The 22,541-nt window shown below is 45.7% G+C and overlaps 1 protein-coding gene across 2 annotated transcripts in view; it reads left to right on the plus strand.

The window, feature by feature from the left end:
- The first annotated feature begins 8,339 nt into the window (after positions 1-8,339).
- Positions 8,340-22,541, plus strand: part of LOC132211947 (histone-arginine methyltransferase CARM1-like) — a 233,885-nt gene continuing 219,683 nt past the window's right edge. For both annotated transcript variants that reach the window (XM_059656785.1, XM_059656786.1), the window contains exon 1: positions 8,340-8,695. In XM_059656785.1, the coding sequence (XP_059512768.1) occupies positions 8,518-8,695 (178 nt within the window). In that variant the 5' untranslated portion in view covers positions 8,340-8,517. The remainder of the gene's footprint in view (positions 8,696-22,541) is intronic.

Here is a 22,541-nt window from a genome sequence, read left to right on the forward strand (position 1 = left end):
AATGTAAAAGTCTTAAAAACACACACACACAGCAGTGTACTCTATGCAGAGGCAATGTGCCCGAGCAGAACTCCCCTTTAACATCAATAACTTCAGCTTGGCCTTCTTATTTCAGGTGCTGTGTGATGGTCTCGTCCTTTGTTACTAGAAATGCTGTAAAATTATATTTTGCATGTGTGTGTCTACACATTTATACATTTCTTACCCATAGATTACATTAAAACTCTGTCAGGCATGCAGTACTTGGAGGTGAATTGAAGGGATTTCAAGATAAATTTGTAACTTTTGCGTAGATTTTAACCTTAAAATCTGGCCCCTTCAGAAGCTTCGGTTCCGGTCCATTTGTGGTCCATTTTTAGAAGTGGAATTTCTGAGGAATAAGAGATGGGTATTTTGAAATTTGATACATACTATCCTGCAAAGAGATTTCTCAATTTATTTAAACATCATCAATGAGCAGGATGCGTATTTGTCTCTTAATCAATACAATTTTTAAATATTTTGTGACTCCACAAAGTAAAAAAAAAAAAAATTTTCCCCTTAGATTTCTATTTCATATTTTTCCAATTAAATAATCTTCTCTATATAAAAAAAAGTATTTCCTTTTTTGTGTGGTGTGTATAGTCTGTGGGCTAAATGATTTTTGGAAATGATCCTCGAGGCTGATTGTCTCAGGGATAGTACTCTGCATGAAGAAAGGAGAAAAGCAGTTGTCATGCATTTTTGTGTGCAGTTGGCTAACACACTAAAGGTTCTATTTGATCAATTAATTTCTAATATCAGAAAAACAATTCATTATTTGAAGAAAAACAGAGTGTTCTTAAGATGAAAAGGAGGAGAAAACTTTGAGTTAAGGTTGAGGCAGTTCTCTGCCCCCACTTGTGTTAAAGCCCACACAGGTTAAAGTGGTTTCTATTTTTAAAGAGCAGAGACGGCAGCTGTTGTGGAGTGCAGGCCTGCTCAGCAGGCACCTGGGGGAGATGATTGGCAGGTACTGCTGAAGGTCCATGCAAAGTACTGAGCGCTGCCCACTCTGAGACCCAGGGCGGTGTGGGCTCAGTAAACCTGCAGAGGCTCACTCACAAGTGACCATTGGGGCTGTTTCTACCAAGGCCAGCTGCCCCGTTCCCTTCTTATCTGGGAAGGTATGTCAAATAGCGTTAATAAAATTCTTTGTGTGGGTCTTAGTATTACTGAGCACTTTTACCGGTATTATTCCCACTGCTATACTTTATGCTAGAGAACTGGGCCTGTTTGGGGAATGGAAACAAATTTTAAAGTAGCCCCAATAAAGTTAAGAAGGTAATCCTGACATTCCAGTGTATGAGCTTTATTATTACCCCCGCCCCCCTCTAATAAATGGGGAACACTTAAAGCACAGAGAGATCGCCCTGACTGGTTTGGCTCAGTGGATGGAGCGTCGGCCTGCGGACTGAAGGGTCCTGGGTTCGATTCCAGTTTGGGGCATGTACCTTGGTTGCGGGCACATCCCCAGTAGGGGGTGTGCAGGAGGCAGCTGATCGGTGTTTCTCTCTCATCAATGTTTCTAGCTCTCTGTCCCTCTCCCTTCCTCTCTGTAAAAAATCAATAAAATATATTTTTTTAAAAAAAGCACAGAGAGATTAACAGAGGGTACCGACTGTGAGGGTGAAATGGAAATACAGATCTGCTTACTTGGAACCCTGTCTCTTTGCATCATAAGAAACTAAAAGCTATATACGTAAACACCCCAAAATATTAGCTCTTCAGCATATACATACTAAGAATCTTTTTTTTATTTTTTTAAATATGTTTTTATTGATTTTAGAGAGAGAGGAAGGGAGCGGGAGAGTGAGAGAAACATTGATCAGCTGCCTCCTGCATGGCCCCTACTGGGGATCTAGCCCACAACATGGACATGTGCCCTGGCTGGGAATGGAACTGGTGACTTCCCATGCATGGGATGACTCAACTGACTAGCCACACCAGCAGGGCACTAGGAATTCTTTTTAAAATAGCAACCTAATTTGCCAAGTATAAGAATTAGTGGAGGATGAAAGAGTAATGCAGAACTACAGAAGATTTGAATTTACTAGGGGCCCGGTGCACGAAATTCGTGCACTGGGTGTGTGTGTGTGGGGGGAGTGTCCCTCAGCCCAGCCTGCCCCCTCTCACATACTGGGAGCCCTCAGGCGTTGACCCCCATCACCCTCTGATCACCTGATCGGCCCCTTGCCCAGGCCTGACGCCTCCGCCAGAGGTGTCAGGCTTGGACAGGGGACCCCCATCTCCCCCCGATCACTGGCTCTGGCCCCCGCCCAGGCCTGAGGCCTCTGGCCCAGGAATCATGCCTGGGCAGGGGACCCCCATCTCCCTCTGATTGCTTGCTCCACCCCCCGCCCAAGCCTGATGCCTCTGACCCAGGCTTCAGGCCTGGGCAAGGGGACCATCATATCCCCCCAATCCCCGGCTCCACCCCCCACCCAGGCCTGATGCCTCGGCCAGAGGAGTTGACCCTCATCACCCTCCGATCACCAATCACTGGATCGGCCCCTTGACCAGGCCTGAGGCCTCCGGCAGAGGTGTCAGGCCTGGGCAGGGGACCCCCAGCTCCCCGCAGTTGCAGGCTCCACCCCTGCCCAGGCCTAACACCTCTGGCTGAGGCGTCCGGCTCAGGCAGCGGGGACCCGCAGCTGCAGCGGCCCCGCGATCGTGGGCTCTGCTTTAGGCCCAGGCAAGGGACCCCTAGCTCCCAGGACTGCCAGCTTCGACCATGCCCAGCTCCCATCGCTGGCTCCACCCCTACTTCCTGCTATCACTGGCCAGGGCGGAAAAGGCGCCTGATTCTCCGATCATGGCTGGGGGGCAGGGCAAAGGTGGCCCCAGGGCCGCCTTTGTCCTGCCCCCCAGCTCTTAGCTCCCCCCTGGGTTTCCGATCACTGTCAGTGGCAGGGGGCTTCTTCCTGCTTTCCCTTTTGCCTCCCTGCATTGTGCCTACATATGCAAATTAACCGCCATCTTGTTGGCAATTAACTGCCAATCTTAGTTGGCAGTTAACTGCCAATCATAGTTGGCAGTTAATTTGCATATAGCCCTGATTAGCCAATGAAAAGGGTATTGTCGTACGCCAATTACCATTTTTCTCTTTTATTAGTGTAGATGTTGAAAGCTTTTGAAACTAATGCTGTATCTGACAAACAGCACAAGTACTGCCGATTTGGTTCTGATTTCAAAGCTTAGGAAAGCTGTCTAAAGTGGCCCACTTGGCATTTTTGTATTTATAACAATTGTTTTAAGATTTACTTTTATTGTCTGAAATTAGTTTATATATGTTGTCTCCTGGTGCAACATCTGCCTCAAGAACTGAGCTGTTTGTTTCTCCTTCCAGCAAACACTGGTTGTAGAGCTTAATGATACAGTATCTTTGTCTGATTATGCAGTTTTTATTTTCAACTTGTACAGTAGAACTGTCATACTAATAATGTCCTCAGATCCAAAATTAATTTTGATCCTTGAAAGGTAAACATCTATGTGCTCTGTGTGTGTGAATGTTCTTGGCAATCTAATCGAGCAACTTTCCCCCCCAGACCATTATGAATTTGACAAATTTGGCAGACCTATAAGGAACTATTGAGCTGAAAATCTGCATTGTGCTTATAAACTCTAAGATTCTTTGCTTATCACTGATTTAAATTTTCTGTTAGGAAGGAGAAGTCAGAAATAATAAGCAACATAGTTGAAGAAATCAGAGACATACTGGATGCTTAAGCAAAAAAAGGAGGACCCCGGAAGTCAGTGGCTGGGCTGTTTCTGTCCTCTAGAAGGTAATAACCTGACTCTCACACTAGAGTTGTCAGTCTCAGCTTTGCAGTTGCAACTGGAAACTTCAGCAGTGCCCTGCAATGCGGGGGCTAGCTTGGCAGCCAGTTCTAGTGTCAGATTCAGATTTTTAATTTTTAGGAATGCCTTCCTTCTCTAAATTTCTCATTTTAATTGCACCTAGTATTTTGTGTCTATCTGTTTTTAAATGGACATTAACTGAGTTGTTACCATGGGCCAAATATTGTCATTCATTCAATAAAATTAATCAATTGCCTTCTATGAACCAGGAACTGGATTAAATGTTATGGATTTGACAGTGAGCAAAACTGATGTTCATGGGGTTTACAATAGTGTGGGGGAGATAAATGTTTGTGAAATCACATCACACACACACACACACACACACACACACACTACATACATGGTTATAATCTATGATGAGTGCTCTGAAGGAAAAAAATGAGGTGCCCTAAGAGAGTGGGGAGTCAGGGACCTTTTCCCTGGTCAGTGTTGTCACTTTCATATGCATTACTTGTTTACTCTTCATATCCACTCTTTGATACAGAAGCCACCATCCTCACTTTGCAGTTAAGGACCTGAGAACACAAAAGAGGTTCAAGTGCTCATTATACCACACCTAGGATGCTCCTGTAGCAATTAAATACAAATGAAAGCGGAGTGCTGATTGGTTGGTTTATGAGCTCTTTGAAATCATCCTACTGTCCTTTGTTTATTCTGAAAATTTTGTGTCAACATATCCCTGAAAAGATAAACAGGCTATTATTATAGCTTCAAAATGATGTGGCAATAGTTCAAAATGTCTGTAGCAAAACCAACCAATGGCAAATATTATACACTTGTAATTGAATGGCACAGTTATCCTCCATTATGTATATACAATTCATCAGCTTCGGACTAGCTGCTGCGTGTTTTAACAGCAAGTCTGACTGCCGATGCAACTCCTCCCAAGGTTAGAAGAGAGCTGCTTTAAGTGAGGCCCACAAGAGGCGAACGCGCAGCACTGTTAGAATTAGAAATAAAAGTTCTTGGGCGCTAACCAGGTCTGGCAAGTCAGACTCGCTAGGGGCGGGGCGCAGCAATCTGCCTTTTAACCATCTCTTCAGGTGATTCTTATGCATGACAAAGCTTGGCCTGTGTTGCCCTTTAAGATGTGGGCTAGTGCTAAAACTGGCCTCAACCATATAATACTTACAAATGAGAATGCACGTAGACCAGTGAATCCATATCAGCGATTGCTCTACTTACATAGGATATTAAAACTGGCAGGAAGCATTGACTGGCAAAGCAACTTTCACTTCTGAAGAAGTTGAAAGAAGTATGGACATGTGAGTAAAATATATGCTGATGCATATTTTTGGTATCATCCATTTTATTCTTTCTAGTATGTTCTCTAATAACTCTGATAATCAAGTGTATCCTGGTATATGGTGAGTTGCTGAGAGAATCAGAGTTGGGTCAGTCAGTAAGCTTGCTATGTCTGTCCTGTAATTCTGCTTCGGGATCAAGAAAAGAACCGTGTGGAAAATCATGCATCAATCTCATAGGAACACATCATCTCTGTGGGATAAACTCCAGGCAGGTGATCAGCAAAGTCATATCTTTGTAACTGACTAGTGCAAGGGGCCTGGCCCTGGATTGAAAGGCGGACGGGCAGATTAATAATAATCACGTTCATTTTCAAAATGCCCCTCCTGCCCGCCAACCCTTCTCTCAGCTGTCCCCAATTTACTTTTTATGTTTACTTTCACCTTCATACAAATGGCTCTGGATCAAATCCAACCAATGGCAACATAGCTGCTGCTTATGTATTTGGTAGTTTACAAAACATGCCAGTGTGCCTGTGGGCATGAGAACAATATAAATCATAAGCCATAAATAAATGACAGAACAACAAAAACAAAAGTAAGTAAAAGCTGAAACTCACATGCCTTTGTAAGTAATAAGCTTTTTTTCTCTTATCCGGGGAAAAGGCAGTCAATTCTCTATTACCTCTCTCATACCTGCGAGTATTCTTTTTCAATAAAAAAGCTGACTGGATACCACGATTAGCTGGCTAAAGGGAACATGTCAGAAATAACTTCTAAAAGAATTCTAATGGTTGCCTTCAGGTAAGGAAATATGGCTGATTTAAGCTTTTGTCTTTTTACTTTTCCATGTTTTCTTCAATGAATAATAACAGTAATGACAGCCATTATATATTTAGTGCTTGCTAAGCTGTTGTTTACTTTTCACAATAAGCTTACAGGGTCCTTGTGGGTTTACTGTAAAAGCTCCTATAAATTCAAAGCATCTGAGTAATTTACCTGGTTGCCCAGGTAATGAAGAGTGGGGCTGATACTGGGCCCCAAATCGGCCTCTTCCCAGGCCTCTTCCTCGGCTCCTCAGCATGGCTTGCTCCTTCCTTGCACTCCCAACCCTATGGGCCTCCCTTTCACTTCTTGTTAGAAAAGACCTGTAAATACAAGAGTTGCAACAAGAAGGCGAAGCATGGTCTTCAACCTCGGCTGGGAAGGTGTGCACCCAGTGACTTCTTTCCAGAGGGTTCAAGAGGAAGAAGCTGGGGCGTGGCTTGCTGGTTCCCTAGTTTGACCCTCTGACTTTCATTCAGTCTCTGCGAACAGGAAAGCACAGCCCCTCCCTGGCGCATGCTTTGGCCCGCAGATGGGAGGCAGGAACTCAGCAGGTAAACCTGCCCAGTGCTCTCCGCCAACATTCCGTCATGGGCAAGAGCTCCTCTGCCTTCCTTTTCAGTGACTCCTGAGCTGGTTTGAGAAAGTTCGGTGGCCCTGAGAAGAAAGTGCTGATGACAGAAATGACGAAGTGGAAGAGAGTGATGGCTGTTAGGAAAACAGAAGTTTGGGATAAATTAAAAATATAAAGTCACCCGCCTGCCATGGCTCTGTGGTTGAGCATTGACCCATGAACCAGGAGGGCACCATTTGATTCCCAGTCAGGGCACATGCCTGGGTGGTGGGCTAGATGCCCAGTGGGGGGCATGCAGAGGCAGCCAATTAATGGTTCTCTCTCATCGATGTTTCTCTCTCTCTCCCTTTCTCTCTGCCTCTCAAATCAATGAAAACATATTCTCGGGTAAAGATTAAAAAAATAACGAGAGTAATAATAGTGTCTCTCTCACAAGGAGTGGGGAGGAGTGAATGAATTAATGTATGTAATATGCTTAGAACAGTGCCAGGCATGGAGTAAGCATTCTGAGTTAGATGTCATGGTTATGACAGGCTTTGGTATCCCAGCGACCTCCTCCCTTTGGTTATCTGCTCATCCCTCCTTTAGATAATGGGAGTTTGGTAAGGCCTCCTCTCTCTGAGCCACATCACACGTTGGGTGGACCTATCAGGACAAGCCAGTCATTTTCAAAGAACCAGGCTGCTCCGAGTTAGAGGGGGGCCGGATGCAGCTCTATGGTGCTTATACCAGAACCCTTTCCACAGCTTCCACTCTTGAAAGAACACCTGCTTCCCAGGGGCTTCCAGGGCACACATCAAAGCCAAGAGGCTGTGGGAAGAGAGAATGAGATGAGAAGGAAGAGCAGGATACTCAGATGAAAGCAAAGAGACAGAGAAGGAGAGGCGAGAAAGCCTAGGAGGGAGTAAGGGGAGGAGCCAGAAAGGCCACCTTAGGAACTAGACCATCTCAGAGGTGGGGAGGAGGGAAGAAATAAAGGTTCAGCAGCCCCTTGGAAACTGAAGTCACAGGCCCCGGGGCCTCCAGGGACGCCCTTTGCTGCCAAGTCAGCCCGCTTAGTTGCAGACAGTGTCTTCATGCAATCCCTGTGCATTACAATGCTGTCTCCGCCAACCATCCTGCCAGGAGGTCACAGATCCGGACATACACAAGTTGGTTCAGAATTTGAAGAAAAGTCTCCTGTTTGGCACATGAGTCTATGACTGTTGGGGCTCTTGTCAAAGGACGGCGTCCTTTCTTAACGCCCCGCAGCGGGATCTCTGCACAGAAGACCAACAACATGGGGTTGGGGTCCCCAGCATTTGCAGCCGAGGATGCTGGAGCCAGAGGCCCAGGGTAGGTCACTGCTGGAGTCAGGCGTCAACGTGGAGACAAGAGTACCTGGCCCTCCTACCCGCGTCTAGGGAAATGCTCACCATCTAGCAGCCAGGTACATGCGGGGCGAAGAAAGGGGTTATTCGTCATTCGTGCCCAGGGAGCTGCACGAATCCCTGGGCTCTCCCCACCCTGCCACCCCACCTCCCTGCTGCTGTCGGGACCCTGCCCATAAGGCAAGAACTGGGCACTTGGGACCTTGGCTCCCAAATGGGCACCAGTAGCCCCAAAACCTCCAGGAGAGGGAGGGCCCACCAGAGAGCCAGGCCCAGGCAGTTCCAAACCAATGCCCCGGCCCTCTGAGCGGTCCCGGCGAACAGCAGGTGTCACCCTTCTGCTTCCAAACCCCCACTGCCTCCAGGTGCATCTCGCTCTCCAAACTTGAGTGTTCTCAGCTGCGCGCCCCGCAGAGCGGCTGCGCCCGCGTGCGCTCGCCGCGCGCTCCCGCGCCCCGGGGTAGGGCGGGGGTGGAGGGCCGCAGGTGTCCGAGAAGCCCGCCGGGCCGGGAGGTGAGGGCCGCGGCGCCGCTGCCAAGTCCCTCCCCTTCCCCAGCAGCTTCTCCCGGCGCCCGGGGCGCGGAGGAGGTGCCGCCAGGGTTCCGGGCGAGGCGCGCGCACCATGGCCGCGGCCCCAGCTCCAGGCCGGGTCCCCGCGCGCCTGCACTACCGCGTGCAGCTGCGCTTCGTGACGGAGGAGCAGCTCTTCACGCCCGGGCCGCTCACGACCCCCAACCCGAAATCTCTGCGGCTGGAGGTGCACGCAGCAGGGGAGGAGGCAGACGCCACGGTGACTGACGGTGAAGTACTGGGCGCCACCCACCCGCCAGGCCCGCTCGCAGTAGCGGCCTGTGGGCGCGCGTACGGGGAGCCGCGGTGGGAAAGGACGCGCGAGGGCGGGCGGGGTGTGAGCCGGGCGCGTGTCCCCGGGCGCGGGCGCGCATCTGGGGCCTGCGCAGGTGTGCACCCCGATGGGTTCTGGGGTGAGGACCCCGGTCCCGAAAAGGCCCAGTGCATCCCGATGGGTCTGTATTGCTCTCCGAGAAGTTGGACGCCAGGGACAGACAGGCCCTGAGAATTAGGCTTGGCCTACGTTAGCGATGTCAGCAGTGAGTCCTGAGAAGAAAGGCCTGAGTTCTCGCTGGGAACCTCCTTTTTTTAAAAAAATTATTTATTTATTTTGATTTAAATTCTTTATTGTTGAAAGTGTTACGTATGTCTCCTGCCCCCCCCCCCCCCCATTTAACCTCTCCCCGCCGCTCCCACCCCCCAGCACATGCCCTCACCCCCTGCTATCTGTGAGTTGCTGGGAACCTCTTCGCGGGCAGAGCAGGGCAGGAACCGGTCCCCTGACTTCCCGTCCTGCTGAAGTTCAGCCTGCTGGGAGGATTGGGTGGGTGCGCACCTGTCTGAGCGGCTGTCACAGCCGGTGTGGCGAGTACTAGGCATTAATTTTTGGTTCCAAAAGTGACCTATATCGAACTCGTGCAAGTGCAGTCCCCTGGGTCCCTGCAGTTGTGGGTATGTCCAGGGAATGCTTCTAACTTTAGTGGAAATCTCAGACCTTCTTGAGAATTCAAGGAAATGTATGGAACCTGGCCCCCAGAAAATGCGCTTACATATGCACTAACTCTGGATATAATAAATGGGAGAGGCGCACACATCCTCCCCACAGCTTGTCACCCTTTTGTAGTAAGTGCAGAGCCGTCTCCCCCGCCCCCCCCCCCAACATAACATTTCAAGTCAAGTTCAGAGTGCTCTGCAATGCGGTGTGGTTCCAGTGGGGATTTCACATAACTCGCAAGTGCCATGGAAGGCTCCTCAGTGATAAGTAGAATACAAATTCACTGCTATCTCTCCAAGGCCTTAGAGCGGCCTCTGGCACGTAGTAGGCACTCAATAAATGCTTGTGAAAGGAAAGGAAGCCTGGAAATGGGTCTTCTAACTTTATGTTCCTTTGGGATGGGGTGGTTTGGGTATTTAAAAGAGAAGTATTAAATACCATTTGACTAATGTCTTGGGAAGCTGGAGGCTTGGCAAGAGATCAAAAGCCTTACTCAGCAACTCATTGATTTCTCTTTTAGATGCAAGAAGGAAAAGGAGTAGCTTTCAGTGTTTCTCCTGGGAATTCTGAAATGCAAGCTGCCAGAAAAGAGTTCAGTTTGCCTATTATGGTAATTTTATTTAATCTGTAGCCAGGCTCAGAGAGAAACAGAAGCAGATTTTGAGATTTACACATTGCTTGGTATCCTACGAATTTCTTTCCTACACGTGTGCGTTAAGAAATGTGCTAGGTTAAAGGTAACTAAGGATATAGACTCCACAGTGCGTTACCCAATGCCTGGTCTATGAGGATGTAATTATCTTACAGAGAGGAATAAGCTTTCCTTCAATGCAGTAAATCGAGTCTAGAGATGACCTCGGTGATATGTATTAAGCCAAACTAATGGAAATGGAAAGAAAAATTCAAGCTAAGGCAGGCAGTCATTGTCACCAGATTTTAACTAAATTTCTTGGGAAAGAGTTATACAAGGAAGCAGAGAACTCTCAAACAACTTGAGTCCTGAAATGTGCTCTGTGTATGATCAGAGCTATTAAAGCTTGCTCGTCTTCTATGGAGAATTTTTGGAGAGAGACTATTCTGGAGTTTGTTTTTAGTAGCACATTTTATCTTATGACCAAATGGACCCCTGTGGATGGTGGCCAGGCAAAGCCAGCTTAAAACAAATTCTAATAAACTATTAGCAGAAAGATTCTGGTATACACAAATATCACAGATTTAGGAGCAAAATTTTGAATGGGTAGGATATCTCCTGGGATGAAGATTGGCCCAAATTCTTTAATGGAATTAACGGTTTCTTAGCTCACATCTAGAATTAGTTGATAAACAAGTGTACTCTGGAGTAACACTGACTGGGTTCAAGTGCTGATGCTACTTTTCATTAGCTGTGCTGCATTTAGCAAATTACTTAAGCTTGGGTGTTTTTCATCAGTAAAATAAGGGTGATAATACATGTTAAGTTATTAAATAAAATAATGCACACACCATAGGTATAAATTAAGAGCCCAATAAGTGCTCAGTATTATTATTAATAATATATTTATGTTCTGTCCCCAAAAAACAGTTTCCTCCAGCTGTTCTGAGGGATAGTTAGGCTGTATTTCTGTGAAGATATTCCAAACAAGACTTAAGTTAAATCTTGGAAAAATTGAATAATCTTTCATATTCCCAATCTTAATAGCTTGTGTAAAGAATGGAACAAAAAGACAAGTCAGTTTATTCTCTTTTCAAGCCCTCCGATATTGACAGTTATTTTGTGAATGGAACACACCAGGTCATCCAGCAAGTAATGTACGCCCGCTTGTGAACTCTGGGAAGACATTCATTCATTCCTTCTCTTCTTAAATATTTCTTGAGTCCTTATCCTACCAGGAGCCTGCCTGAGAGCATGTTTAATTCATCCTCCTGTCCCCAGAACTTTCCATAATACCTTGTATACTCAAGGCATCGATAATTTTTCCTTGAGTGAATCAGTGATCTAAATCAAGAATTTTAAAATCTTGCTAAAATAAGACTTAAGATGCCGTGAGCACTGAGAGCGCAGAATCTCAGTTGCGCCCAAATGATCGAGACACTGACTTTATTTATTGGTGTTTTAAAATCCAGTCTATTCATTGGAAATTGGGGGTATAGTTTGGTCATTGGATCAGAAGATGACTGCCATGGGAAAGTTAGTTTGTTACAGTTTCCAAGAGGAGGGGACACAGCACACCGTGGGTGGGGGTGCAAGGAGAAGCGCCGGGCTTGGTCCAGAGGCAGAGGGAGACGTGGAACTGTGGGCGGGAGCCTTCCCTGTGGTTCTGTGGGAAGGAAGGGGTGCAGCAGGGTCAGCAGGTTTAGCATGGCTAGTTTGAGTGACGTCAGTGGGTTCTGGGGTGTAGAGGCTGTCCCTAGTTGTTTAGTGCCTGCCCAAGTGGAGAGAGGCCCTTGAGCATGAGAGACCAGTCAAGTTAGTGGTTGAGGGTGAGCCCTGGATTGGTTGGCGTGTGAAAAGTGTGCTTACAGGTGAGCTGTTTCTACCTCTAGGAATTGGCTAACCTGGGAGGGGCAGTCTTTCCAGGGGCAGCAAGGCCCCAAATGTCAAAGCATCGGAATACAGAAAATAAGGACATGGTTCATAGGAGGGAGAATCCTAATCCCAGGGGATTAGTAAGTATGCAGATGGGAGTGGATGTCTGCTAGGCTCGGAGGGGCTGTAGGTGGGAAGGGCCTGCAGATAAAGTCTTGAGTTCAGGTGATGGGAAAAGTATATAAAGTGTTTTCATAGCTCAAGTGTATGAAAGAACTGGAAAATGAAGGGGAAACAAAAAAGGTGGGAGTGGGCCTGCTTTCCACCTCCTTCTCCAAATGCTGGGGGCTGCGGGAGAAAGACAAGAGCCGAGACTATGTCGCACCAAGGCCAAGGGTAGAGTGATCTCCAGGAGAGACGATAGAACATTTTCTCTTTCTCAGTTTAGATTTGTCTTTCAATTAATCTGGAAGAGTTTGGAAAATATCTACATAAGCCACATAGACAGTCAAGTATAAAAATGCAGTGATTTTGTCTCTGAGATACTGTAAAAGGATTCTAGGGGTTTTGTTCCGTAGTAGTTGCTCATCTCATTAGAGGAGGAAAAAAAGGAACAGAGGAAAAGCCAGAGAAAAACATCCTTTGTATCACATAGAAGTTTTAATCTTCCTTCATTAAATTCTGCGAAAACAGAGTTAGTAAATTGAGGCCTATGGACAGACTCCTGAAGTCAGTCACCTACATACTATATCAATATTCATTACTTTTCATTCAACAAATAGTTATTGCACACATCTTCATGCTAATCACTGTGCAAGCAATAAATGAGCTGCATAAAAACCCATCTCTATGGAGCTAATATTTTAGTCAGGGAGGACAATAGCCAAAGACACAGCAAGATAATTTCAGATCAAGATAAATGTTTTGAATAAAATGAGCAGAATGGAAAAAAAGAGACATAGAGAGAGAGGGAAGCCAAGTTTAGATAGTGTGCTCGGTGAAGGTCTCTCTGGGGAAATAATATTTGATATGAGGCAGGAAGGATGAAAGGAGCCAGCTAAGCAAAGAGCTGGAGGAAAAGTGTTACAGGCAGAAGGAAAGACAGTGAAAAGGCTCTGAGGCTAGGGGTTGGTGTGTTTGAGATGGTCAGTGTAGCTGATACTTGTTAAGAGGGATGGGGAGTAATTCAAGTTGGAGTTAGCATTCCAGTTATTGGAGCATAACAAGCTACCTGTACACTTGGTGACTTAAAATAACTATTTTATAGTGTTCTTGACGCTGTGGGTTAGGAACAGGCAGTGCTTGGCCAGGTGATCTTTTGCTCCTTATGACATCAACTGGGGGTTCTCTTCGGCCCTCAGCTGGTGGCCAGATTGGTCTGGAAGAGCCAAGAAGGCTTCATTCACCTGACCTGGTATCTGGGCAGGTGTGATGGCTAATTTTTTTGTGTTAATTGGGTGGGCTGTGTGCCCAGATATTTATTCAAACATTGTCCTGGATGTTTCTGTGAGGGTGTTTTGGGTGAGATGGTTTAAATTGGTGACTTTGAGTAAAGCAGGTTACCCTCCAGAATGTGGGTGGGCCTCGTCTAATTAGTAGAAGGAGCTAATAGAACAAAGACTGATCTTCCCTGAGCAAATAAGGATTCTGCCGGCAGTGCTTTAACTGCAACACTGGCTCTTCCCTGGGCCTTCCCCCTGCCAGCCTACCCTGCAGATTTTGAACTTGCCAGTTTCCGTAATTGTTTGGGTTCATTCCTTGAAATAAATCACTTTCTGTCAATATGCAAACTTTAGGGTTTTGTGTCTTGGGAGAGCCTCAAATAATACAATGGCGATGACTGAAAGACTAGGACTCTCAGTGGGGAGCCCTCACACCAGGGGTCCTCAAACTACGGTCTGTGGGCCACATGCAAATACAAATACTGTATTTGTTCCCGCTTTGTTTTTTTACTTCAAAATAAGATATGTGCAGTGTGCATAGGAATTTGTTCATAGTTTTTTTTTTTTTAAACTATAGTCGGGCCCTCCAAAGGTCTGAGGGACAGTGAGCTGGCCCCCTGTTTAAAAAGTTTGAGGACCCCTGCCTCACACCATAGACTTCTCCCATGGAGACTCATGGTTCCAAGTGGGGGTTTTCTAGCAGATAAAGCCGGAGCTGCGTATGGGTATTGTTTGTGACCCATTCCTGGCAATTAATTGACATCACCTATGTCATGCTCTATTGGCCAGAGCAGTTACAGGCCTGCCCAGGTTCAGGGGAAGAGGATGTAAACTTCCCCACTTTGTGGGAGACTGTCAGAGAAATTGAGGACAGTGCTATAACAGTGTCATGTGGAAGGTGATTCTCATTCATTCACTCTCTCTTTCTCCCTCTTGCACTCTTGTTTTAGTGGGGAGGGGGACTGTAATAACAGCCCTCTTCGTCACCATCACTGAAAAAGCTGTCCAGGGAGCATGAGTTTTGATGTGCACCCCAATAAACTTCCGAATTCTTCCCTCATAATTTGAACCTGTCCCCACTCCCAAAAGGAAAAACACATGCAGGCCCACCACTTGGGCAGAACAGCCCGGAAAACACCTTCTCTGTAGGCAAGCACACCAGGAAGCAAGAGATGAGGTGGCCGGCCTGAACGGGTTCCTGTCCTTCTCCCCTGTGCATCAATCAAGAGAACCCTGGGTGGGGAAAGAGGCTAGAATTGTTACGGGGGCTCAGTATTTCTCAGTGCAGCATGAATAGCATATGTGCTGAGACCTTCTTCATTGTGAGAGACATTGCAGAATGGTTAGCACCGTGGTTCCTTCCCAGTAAATGCCAGCAACCCCCACGCTTGTGCCCCAGTTACTGTGACAGTGAACAACAGCCTTCATGCAAGCGAGCAAAACTCCTTTCACATGGACACAGGAGGGAGGACCAATGCACAGTCCCGTCCCCTGACCTCTCCCCTCCCCATAACCACAACCTTGGACACTCCCACACTTCTCCATCTAAACCAGCGGTTCTCAACCTGTGGGTCGCGACCCCTTTGGGGGTCGAATGACCCTTTCACAGGGGTTGCCTAAGACCATCGGAAAACACATATATAATTACATATTGTTTTTGTGATTCATCCCTATGCTTTAATTATGTTCCATTTGTAACAATGAAAATACATCCTGCATATCAGATATTTACATTACGGTTCATAGCAGTAGCAAAATTACAGTCATGAAGTAGCAACGAAAATAATTTTATGGTTGGGTCACAACATGAGGAACTGTATTAAAGGGTCGTGGCATTAGGAAGGTTGAGAACCACTGATCTAGAGTATCTGAAAGACACCACATAGATCTTTGGCACGGTGGCTTCCTCTCACAAACAGTAGACCACTGCTTGTATTCACAGTCACAACCCACCATTTCATCCCAGCAACTATTTAGATATTGTGGTTGCACGGAAGAGTTGTTAACGCATGTGAAATAGTCAGAATCCTGCCAAGTAACTCCTTCCTTTTATTGTTATTTTACCAAGAGCAACGTTTACATGATTTCATTATAGCTTTCCAAGAAATAAACTTAATGCCCCTACACTGAGACTTTCAGCTGGACCTGCCTTTGTGTTCCAGCATGATGGGCGCATCAATGGAGAGAAAGCATTTCCTTCCCCTGTCAGGCTGTAGTGGTACCTCGAATGGATGACAAATGGAAAACCGTCCAAGGCCCCTGTGTATCTGAGTCTAAAGACACCAGAAGTGAAACCAGATGAAAAGACTTGTTTTCATGGTCAAATAAAGACCCTCTAACATCCCTTTCTCCTCCCATTTTCAATAGTGGTACTAAGATGGAATCTGTATTCAGCTGACGAATAAATCAGTTCAAAGACAGGCAATCCGATGATTAATACTTTCAGTCAATGCCACTGAAAAGAGAAACAATGTGGATCTGGGGAGTAAATTGTAAAATTGTAGATAGCACCATAGAGCCTCATTTTAAGAATTAGCACTGAAATAATATATGATAAAAAAAAAGCATTAATACTGAAACCAAGAGGCTATTGAGCAAGAAAAGGACACATCACTGACAACATATTTGTGCTTTGTGTTGTGTTGTGACTGGCCCCTGGATATTTGAAATAATGAGGCTCAAAACCATGTGCCAGACCAGCACCGCCCTGATGGTGAAAATCCCTCTTCACTGCTTCCTGCCTCTCCCTGGGTCACAGACAGGAGCACCTTTCCGGGCCCCCCCCCCCCCCCCCCAAGGGTTTGAAGTGGATTAAGGAGTGAGTCCATTCTGTCATCAGGATCCCATCTTCCCAGGGTTTTCCTCCCTCAAAATCCCTATGCCTGGGCCTGGGGCTTTCCCCACCCCCCAGAATTCCTTTTCCTTCCAGCCTGAGGTTTCCACCTGAAGAGTTTCTGATAAAAGGTTTACCCAGCGCATTAGCATTTTAATAGACAAATCCATGCCTCAGAGCAATGACTTTAGATTCTTGAATAGGGTCTTTCTTTCAGGTCTGAGAGATCACTGGGTATCCCAGATCACTCTCTGATTATTATATTTATTTATCTATTTATTATTATTATTATTATTATTATTATTATAGCTAAACTACTCTCTTATTGTGGGTGCTAGACACATTATCTCTAGCCTCACAGTAACCTGGAGGGTAGAAATATCAGAAATTTCCAGGTTATTTTATGGGTTCATTTTGTCTCAGATATATTGTCCTCAAAACCTGTACTCCCCACTTTCCATGGCACCCACCTAGGGTTTAGTTGTCATCTTTAACCCAGAGTAAAGCTGGACTTCTAGCCACAGACCCAAAGTTGCATTTGTCTGTAGACTAAGAAGAAATTTTAAAAGTTATTTCCTTTTGGTTAATAAGTACATAACCAAGTTGGAATCACAGGCTACAAATCACAAGTGTATTTAATGAGACACCTTCCGAGGAAGGGGAGGCAGTTGACTCAAATGCTTTTGAGAATATGAATGAGAAGCTTTAAGCATATTTTCAAATTAGGAACCATAAAGGCGGAAAGAATAAAGAGCACTAGCCAGGTCAGCTGAGAGGACTGTTTGAGCTACACGTATTCTAAATATTGTCATCACGAAATTGGGTTCCTGGTCAGTCTCTTTGGTAAGATGGATAAAAAGGTCTCCAGGAACACTTCATCTTTAACTATAGAATGCTTATTGTAATCTTCTGGGAAATATAAGTCAACCTTGAGGCTCTATGAGAACTGAAAAACTGGTTTAACATATTTGTTTCCAGAAATTGTATTTATTTATGATGTGTTTATTTTAGAAAATTGCATTTGTTAGCATGTTTATTGTAGAAAATTGAATTTATTCACCTCATTGTGTTGTACACAGCAGCACTGAGATGAACAGCTTTCTCACTTTCTTCAGTAACTCTCCCCATACCAGTGACAGGAATTCATTTCATTTGTTGATTCATGCAATCCATATTCATTGCACACCGAGTAGGAGCCAGGCACTGTTCAAGACCCTGGGGAAATAGCAGTGTATTAGTTACCTGTTTAGTGGCTTAAAACAACACACACTGATGATCCCACCGCCTCTGTGGGCAGGAATCGGGGCATGACGTCAGCGGTCCTCTGCTCAGGGTGTCAGAGGCTCAGTCAGGGCTCTGGCCGGGGCTGGGAACAGGAGCCCCCGCAAAGCCCACGCGTGTGGGTGCTGGCTCTGCTCACCTCATCAGGGCTGCTCTCTGAACTGCATCAGGGCTGCAGTTCCTGGTTGCCGGTTCACCAGAGGTCACCTTCAGGTTCTTAGCAGATAGGCCTGCCCAGCTTGGCACCTCATTCCATCAAAACCAGCCAGAGAGAGTCTGTTAGCAAGATGAACGTCTCAATCTTACGTGGCCTAACCTTGGAAGTAACATCCATGACTTTGTTGTAGTTATTGATCTTCGGCCACTCCATCCTCCAGGGGAAAGGATTCCATAATGGCATGAAGTTGGAGACCGGGCTCCTTGAGGGCCATCTGAGAGTCTGCCTGCCACAAGGAATGAGCAAACCAAAGCCACCACTTCTACAGAGCACACGCGCTCTGGTGCCATGGGGGAAGCATCGGGGTTGCTGTCTGCGCTGCACTTCCGATAGGCCTATTGGACAAAAAACGTATTTGTGCTTCTGACACAAATTGTTAAACACCACGTGAAGTATGTTTTTTTTTTCCAAATGACTTATCAGATGTCGTCCTGTCCTGAAACTCGCAGGGAGCCAGCGGTTGCGCTGCAGAACTGAAGCATGTGTATACAACAGCAGAAGACAGCCCTTAGCAGAGCTGCACTGGTCACTGCAACAGAACATAAGCTCCAGCTGCTTTTGGTTCTAGATCCTGCGCTGCACTGTGGGTAGCTGGCCAGGGGAGGCCCCTGTTGATGAAGACAAATACCCTTGTGGTGCCGGCTGTTGGATTTTTAGGGAGCTCTCCTTAGTCCTGACTTCATTCCTTGTCCTCAGGGCTTAGTAGCTTGTCTCTGCAGGGAAGAGGTGTGTGGAAGGTAAATTTTGCCTTGTGTGTGTGTTCTCACGCTGAATACTTTTATTAAATCACTAGCAGGGGAGCCAGAGTGAGCTGCTGTTTCAAATACTAGAAATTAAAGTGACGTTTTATAGAGTGAAGCAAAGAAGTGTGTACAGGATGGGAAAGGAAAAAGAGAGAGAGAAAATGGACAGAAGGAGAGAGGAAGGGAGAAGGGAGGGAGGGAAGGAGGAAAGGGAAAGGACAGAAGAAAGGAAAGAAGGAAGGAGGAAGCAAAGAGGGGAAGAAGAAAGTAAGGGAAGAGGACCGGAAGCTGGACCCTTACTGTGGACTTGCTGCATCTTGCCAGATAAATAAGTGGTACACTCCATGGACATTGCTGTGATCTGTACTGGCCATGGTTTAGGGCTTTAAATCATTATCTAAAACATGTCTTACGAACCTTGAAATTTCCCCAGTCGTGCGTTTAGAATTTAATTTTTAAAAGACATGGATGGAGATAGACTGTGGACAGGCTTGAGAGAACACCCGCGCCTTGGATTTCAGGTATCAGAAACATCAAAGATGAATGAAAAGCCATAGCTCAGAAAGGGAAGAGGAAGTGGATCTGAGCTGTGTGCAGTGCTCTTAGCCTCACCAAGTCTGGCTGATAACACCGCAGGTTAATGTGAGGTACCCTGCAGGGACTTGGAAAAAATTGAGGCGCAATTTTCAGGACCTGCCCTAAGACATCGGAGGAAAGAGCAGAGCTGAGATGCACACCCACTCACTGGGGGGCTAGTGTCTGAAGCGCCGTAATGCTTCTCTGTGCTTGGGAAACGAAAGGCCTGTGTAATTGCTTCCCGTCTTTGCTTTGGATAAAGCCTATTTCCCCTTACAAGGAAACCCATTTCTGATTTCTTTTTTTTTTTCTTCCTCAGAGAAGGAGTTTTTTTTATCCTGTTTCCACAGATGTCAGGCCCTTCAGAATATGAATTGTATTTCCTTAGATTTTTTAGGAATATCAGATCAGAAGAGCAGAGAGCATGTCAACTGTAGGCAATGGATATTGATTTCCTAACCTATAGAATAATAAGAGCCTTAGAGGAGAGTGTGGTGCAGAGCGGTGGATGAATCTTCAGGCTTACCTAGCAGGTACTTGCTAGAGCCAGGGCGGGAGCCCAGCTCCCCGATGCCCAGTTCCGCGCTCCCTGCCACAGGCTCCTTAGGGTCACACTCTCATAGCCGCCTCATAGGATTTTTATCTCTTGACTCGCAGGAATAGTTGTGATTTTTCTTTTTCATATTCAAGAGGGCTTTGTCTGTCTGTTTCAGAAAGCATTTGATTCCCTGATGTTCTATTTAGAATGGCAATACACTTTCTTATGTTGAAGCATTTCATCAGTTCTGCTTTCTTTGCATTTCCCCATACTATGATGTGGCCCTTTACTTTCAGCTTTGTAAGGTCATGGCTTGTGTCTTGACCTTTTCTACATTTCTAGGAAGATGTACAGTAGGACCTGGTTCTAGTGGGTATAGTGATGCAGCTTCTGGGTCAGAAAGTGCAAGTTTTTCTAGGAAAATATGGACCTAGAACCCATATGAGCTTTACTCAGCCATTAATACAGTGAGAGAATTTTTCTGTCACCGTTTTAGAAAATTAATCAAGTTTCTCCTTGCTTTTATGAGTTAATTTTGTTCCACTTGGAGTAAACTTTCTAATCATAACGTGTGCCTGCACTTTAAAATAAAAAAAAAAAATAACATGACAAGAGAAGGGAGTCAGTGGAGCTAACTTGCAATGTCTACCTCAACAAAGCATCATTTAATGTAATCATCTCTAAGCTTTCACATACTTCCCCCACCCCACTTCTTTCTTAAATGTGTTGTCATGTTTTTAGTTAGTATAGTTCACATGGGGCCAAACATATTTGCAATCTTCAGCTAGCACCCACCTTTCAGAACAGCCCTGAAATTTCTAACAAACCTAGAAGTTTCCCTTAGAAAGCTAGGGAGGAAAGTTTTCTCAATGTAGCTTAGATCCCAATAAATAGGGACTTCATGCCATTTGCAGCAGAATGATTCCTACTCTTGATCATTTGATCTAAGAGGAACAGAGACTGTTGTCAGAGGTTGGTGGACCTAGAGTCTGCAGCTTATGAAAAGGTGCCTTCTTGCCCTTATACCTCTTAACATGTCCTCCTTGACTATCTCCTTGGAGACCTCTAGCTCTTAAATTTATAGAGTGAAATTTCTAAGCCAAAAAAAGCCAGTCAGAGAAAGACAATTATCACATGATCCAACTCATATGTGGAATCTACTGAACAGAATAAACTGATGAACAAAATAGATCCAGAGACCTAGAAGCATGGAACAGACTGTCAAATCTCAGAGGAAAGGTGCGGGTGGGTGGGAAGAGATCTACTAAAGAACGTGTATGCATATATGTATACATAACCCATGACACAGACAATAAGGTGGTGAAGGCCTGGGGTAGGTGGCTGGCGTGGGCTAGAAGAGGTCAATTGGGGGATAAAAGGGAACATATATAATACTTTTAACAAAGATTAAACAAAATAAAATTCATTGTTATGTTTTTAAAAGATACCAGTAATATATACAGAATAAGAGGCAAGAAACATGACACAGATAAACTGAGGCATGAGAGGCAGAGTAGTGAAGGCTTGAAAGAAGCACAAACCCCTGTCCATCCTACCTAATAAAGAGGAAATATGCTAATTGACCCTCACACCATCGCAAAGATGGCGGCACCCACACCCAATAAGGACGGATTATGCTAATTGACTGCCCAGCCCTCAAAGATGGCGGTGCCCACAGCCACAAGATGGCAGCGCCCAGCCTTAGCCCTGCCTGGGCTGCAAGCACGCCACAAGGTGGGCCTAGCCGCTGCATGCACCTGCCTCCGGAGTCCCCCAGTCCCCTCAGCCCCCCAGCTGCCCAGGGCCAGCCCGGGGCACAGGTAACCAGGGCTGGCCGAGGCTTGCGCTGCTGGCAGTGGGAGCAGCAGAGGTGTGATGGGTCGTCACCTTCCCCTCATCACTGAGTCACCTCCCGCCCCCGAGAGCTCCCAGACTGTGAGAGGGGCTCCCGGGCTGAGGGACCCCCACTCCAGTGCATGAATTTTCATGCACCAGGCCTCTAGTCTTCTTATAAGAGCCTTCAGTAAAAGTCTTTTATTGAAGACCACTGCACCATGTAACTGCTCCCCAACATTCTGCTTTCCCTTTTTGTCTCACATTTTTCACTTTTAGCTAGTTATCTAGCTAGTGTATGGTGGTGGGATCCATCTTTTTGGACAGACCTCCCAATATATGTAAGTCTTCTGTGATCCTGGCACTCAGTTTTCCTGTGTCATTTCAGGTAGAACAGTGTACACCCATGAGAACTAGTAAACGTGTTTTGACATAGGTATGACAAGGGTGGGAAACTAGGGTTCTCACAGCTGACAGTCATTAGAAATGTTGTGTGTGGTGACACAGCATTATTAAACATTTAATTTGCTGGACAGTTGATGTAATGGTGATAGTATAAATTGTACTCTCCCCAAATGTCCTTCCCACCCCAAACAAAAATAACAGTAAGAACTAAAACTCATGCTTTCAGCATAACAAGAAGACACATACTGTCTAAACTTCAAAATACCTGCAGCTACAAAAACAAACACAAAAATCGCGTTGAGTTTTCTCCATCCTCCTGGGTTACAAGGGCAGCCCCTGGAAAATCGCATAGAAGAGAGAAGGAAGAACTAGCAGCAGGCCTGATAGGATCTAAAATCATTACCATAAAGGGAAGGTTCACTATAAGAGTGAAAACAAAAAAAAGTGATCTAGTAGATTAGGAAACTGAAAACAGGGAAGAAATGTAAAATTTCAAACAGGTGTCAAGAGACAATTTTGGAAAGATAACACTTCAGGAGACAAGAAGTTTAAAATGGAGAGGCACCCTTTGAAACCACATGTAGAAGAGAAATTTTAAAGAGCACTTTGGTAATCCTACAAGGCAAGAGAAAAAAAGCAAATAGTCCCAACCCTAGAGCCCTGATTCCCAAAAGAAGGAACCATCCAGTAAATCAGCCACATTTCAAT

The sequence above is a fragment of the Myotis daubentonii genome, chromosome 11 (assembly GCF_963259705.1).
Source record: "Myotis daubentonii chromosome 11, mMyoDau2.1, whole genome shotgun sequence".
Classification (NCBI taxonomy): Eukaryota; Metazoa; Chordata; class Mammalia; order Chiroptera; family Vespertilionidae; genus Myotis; species Myotis daubentonii.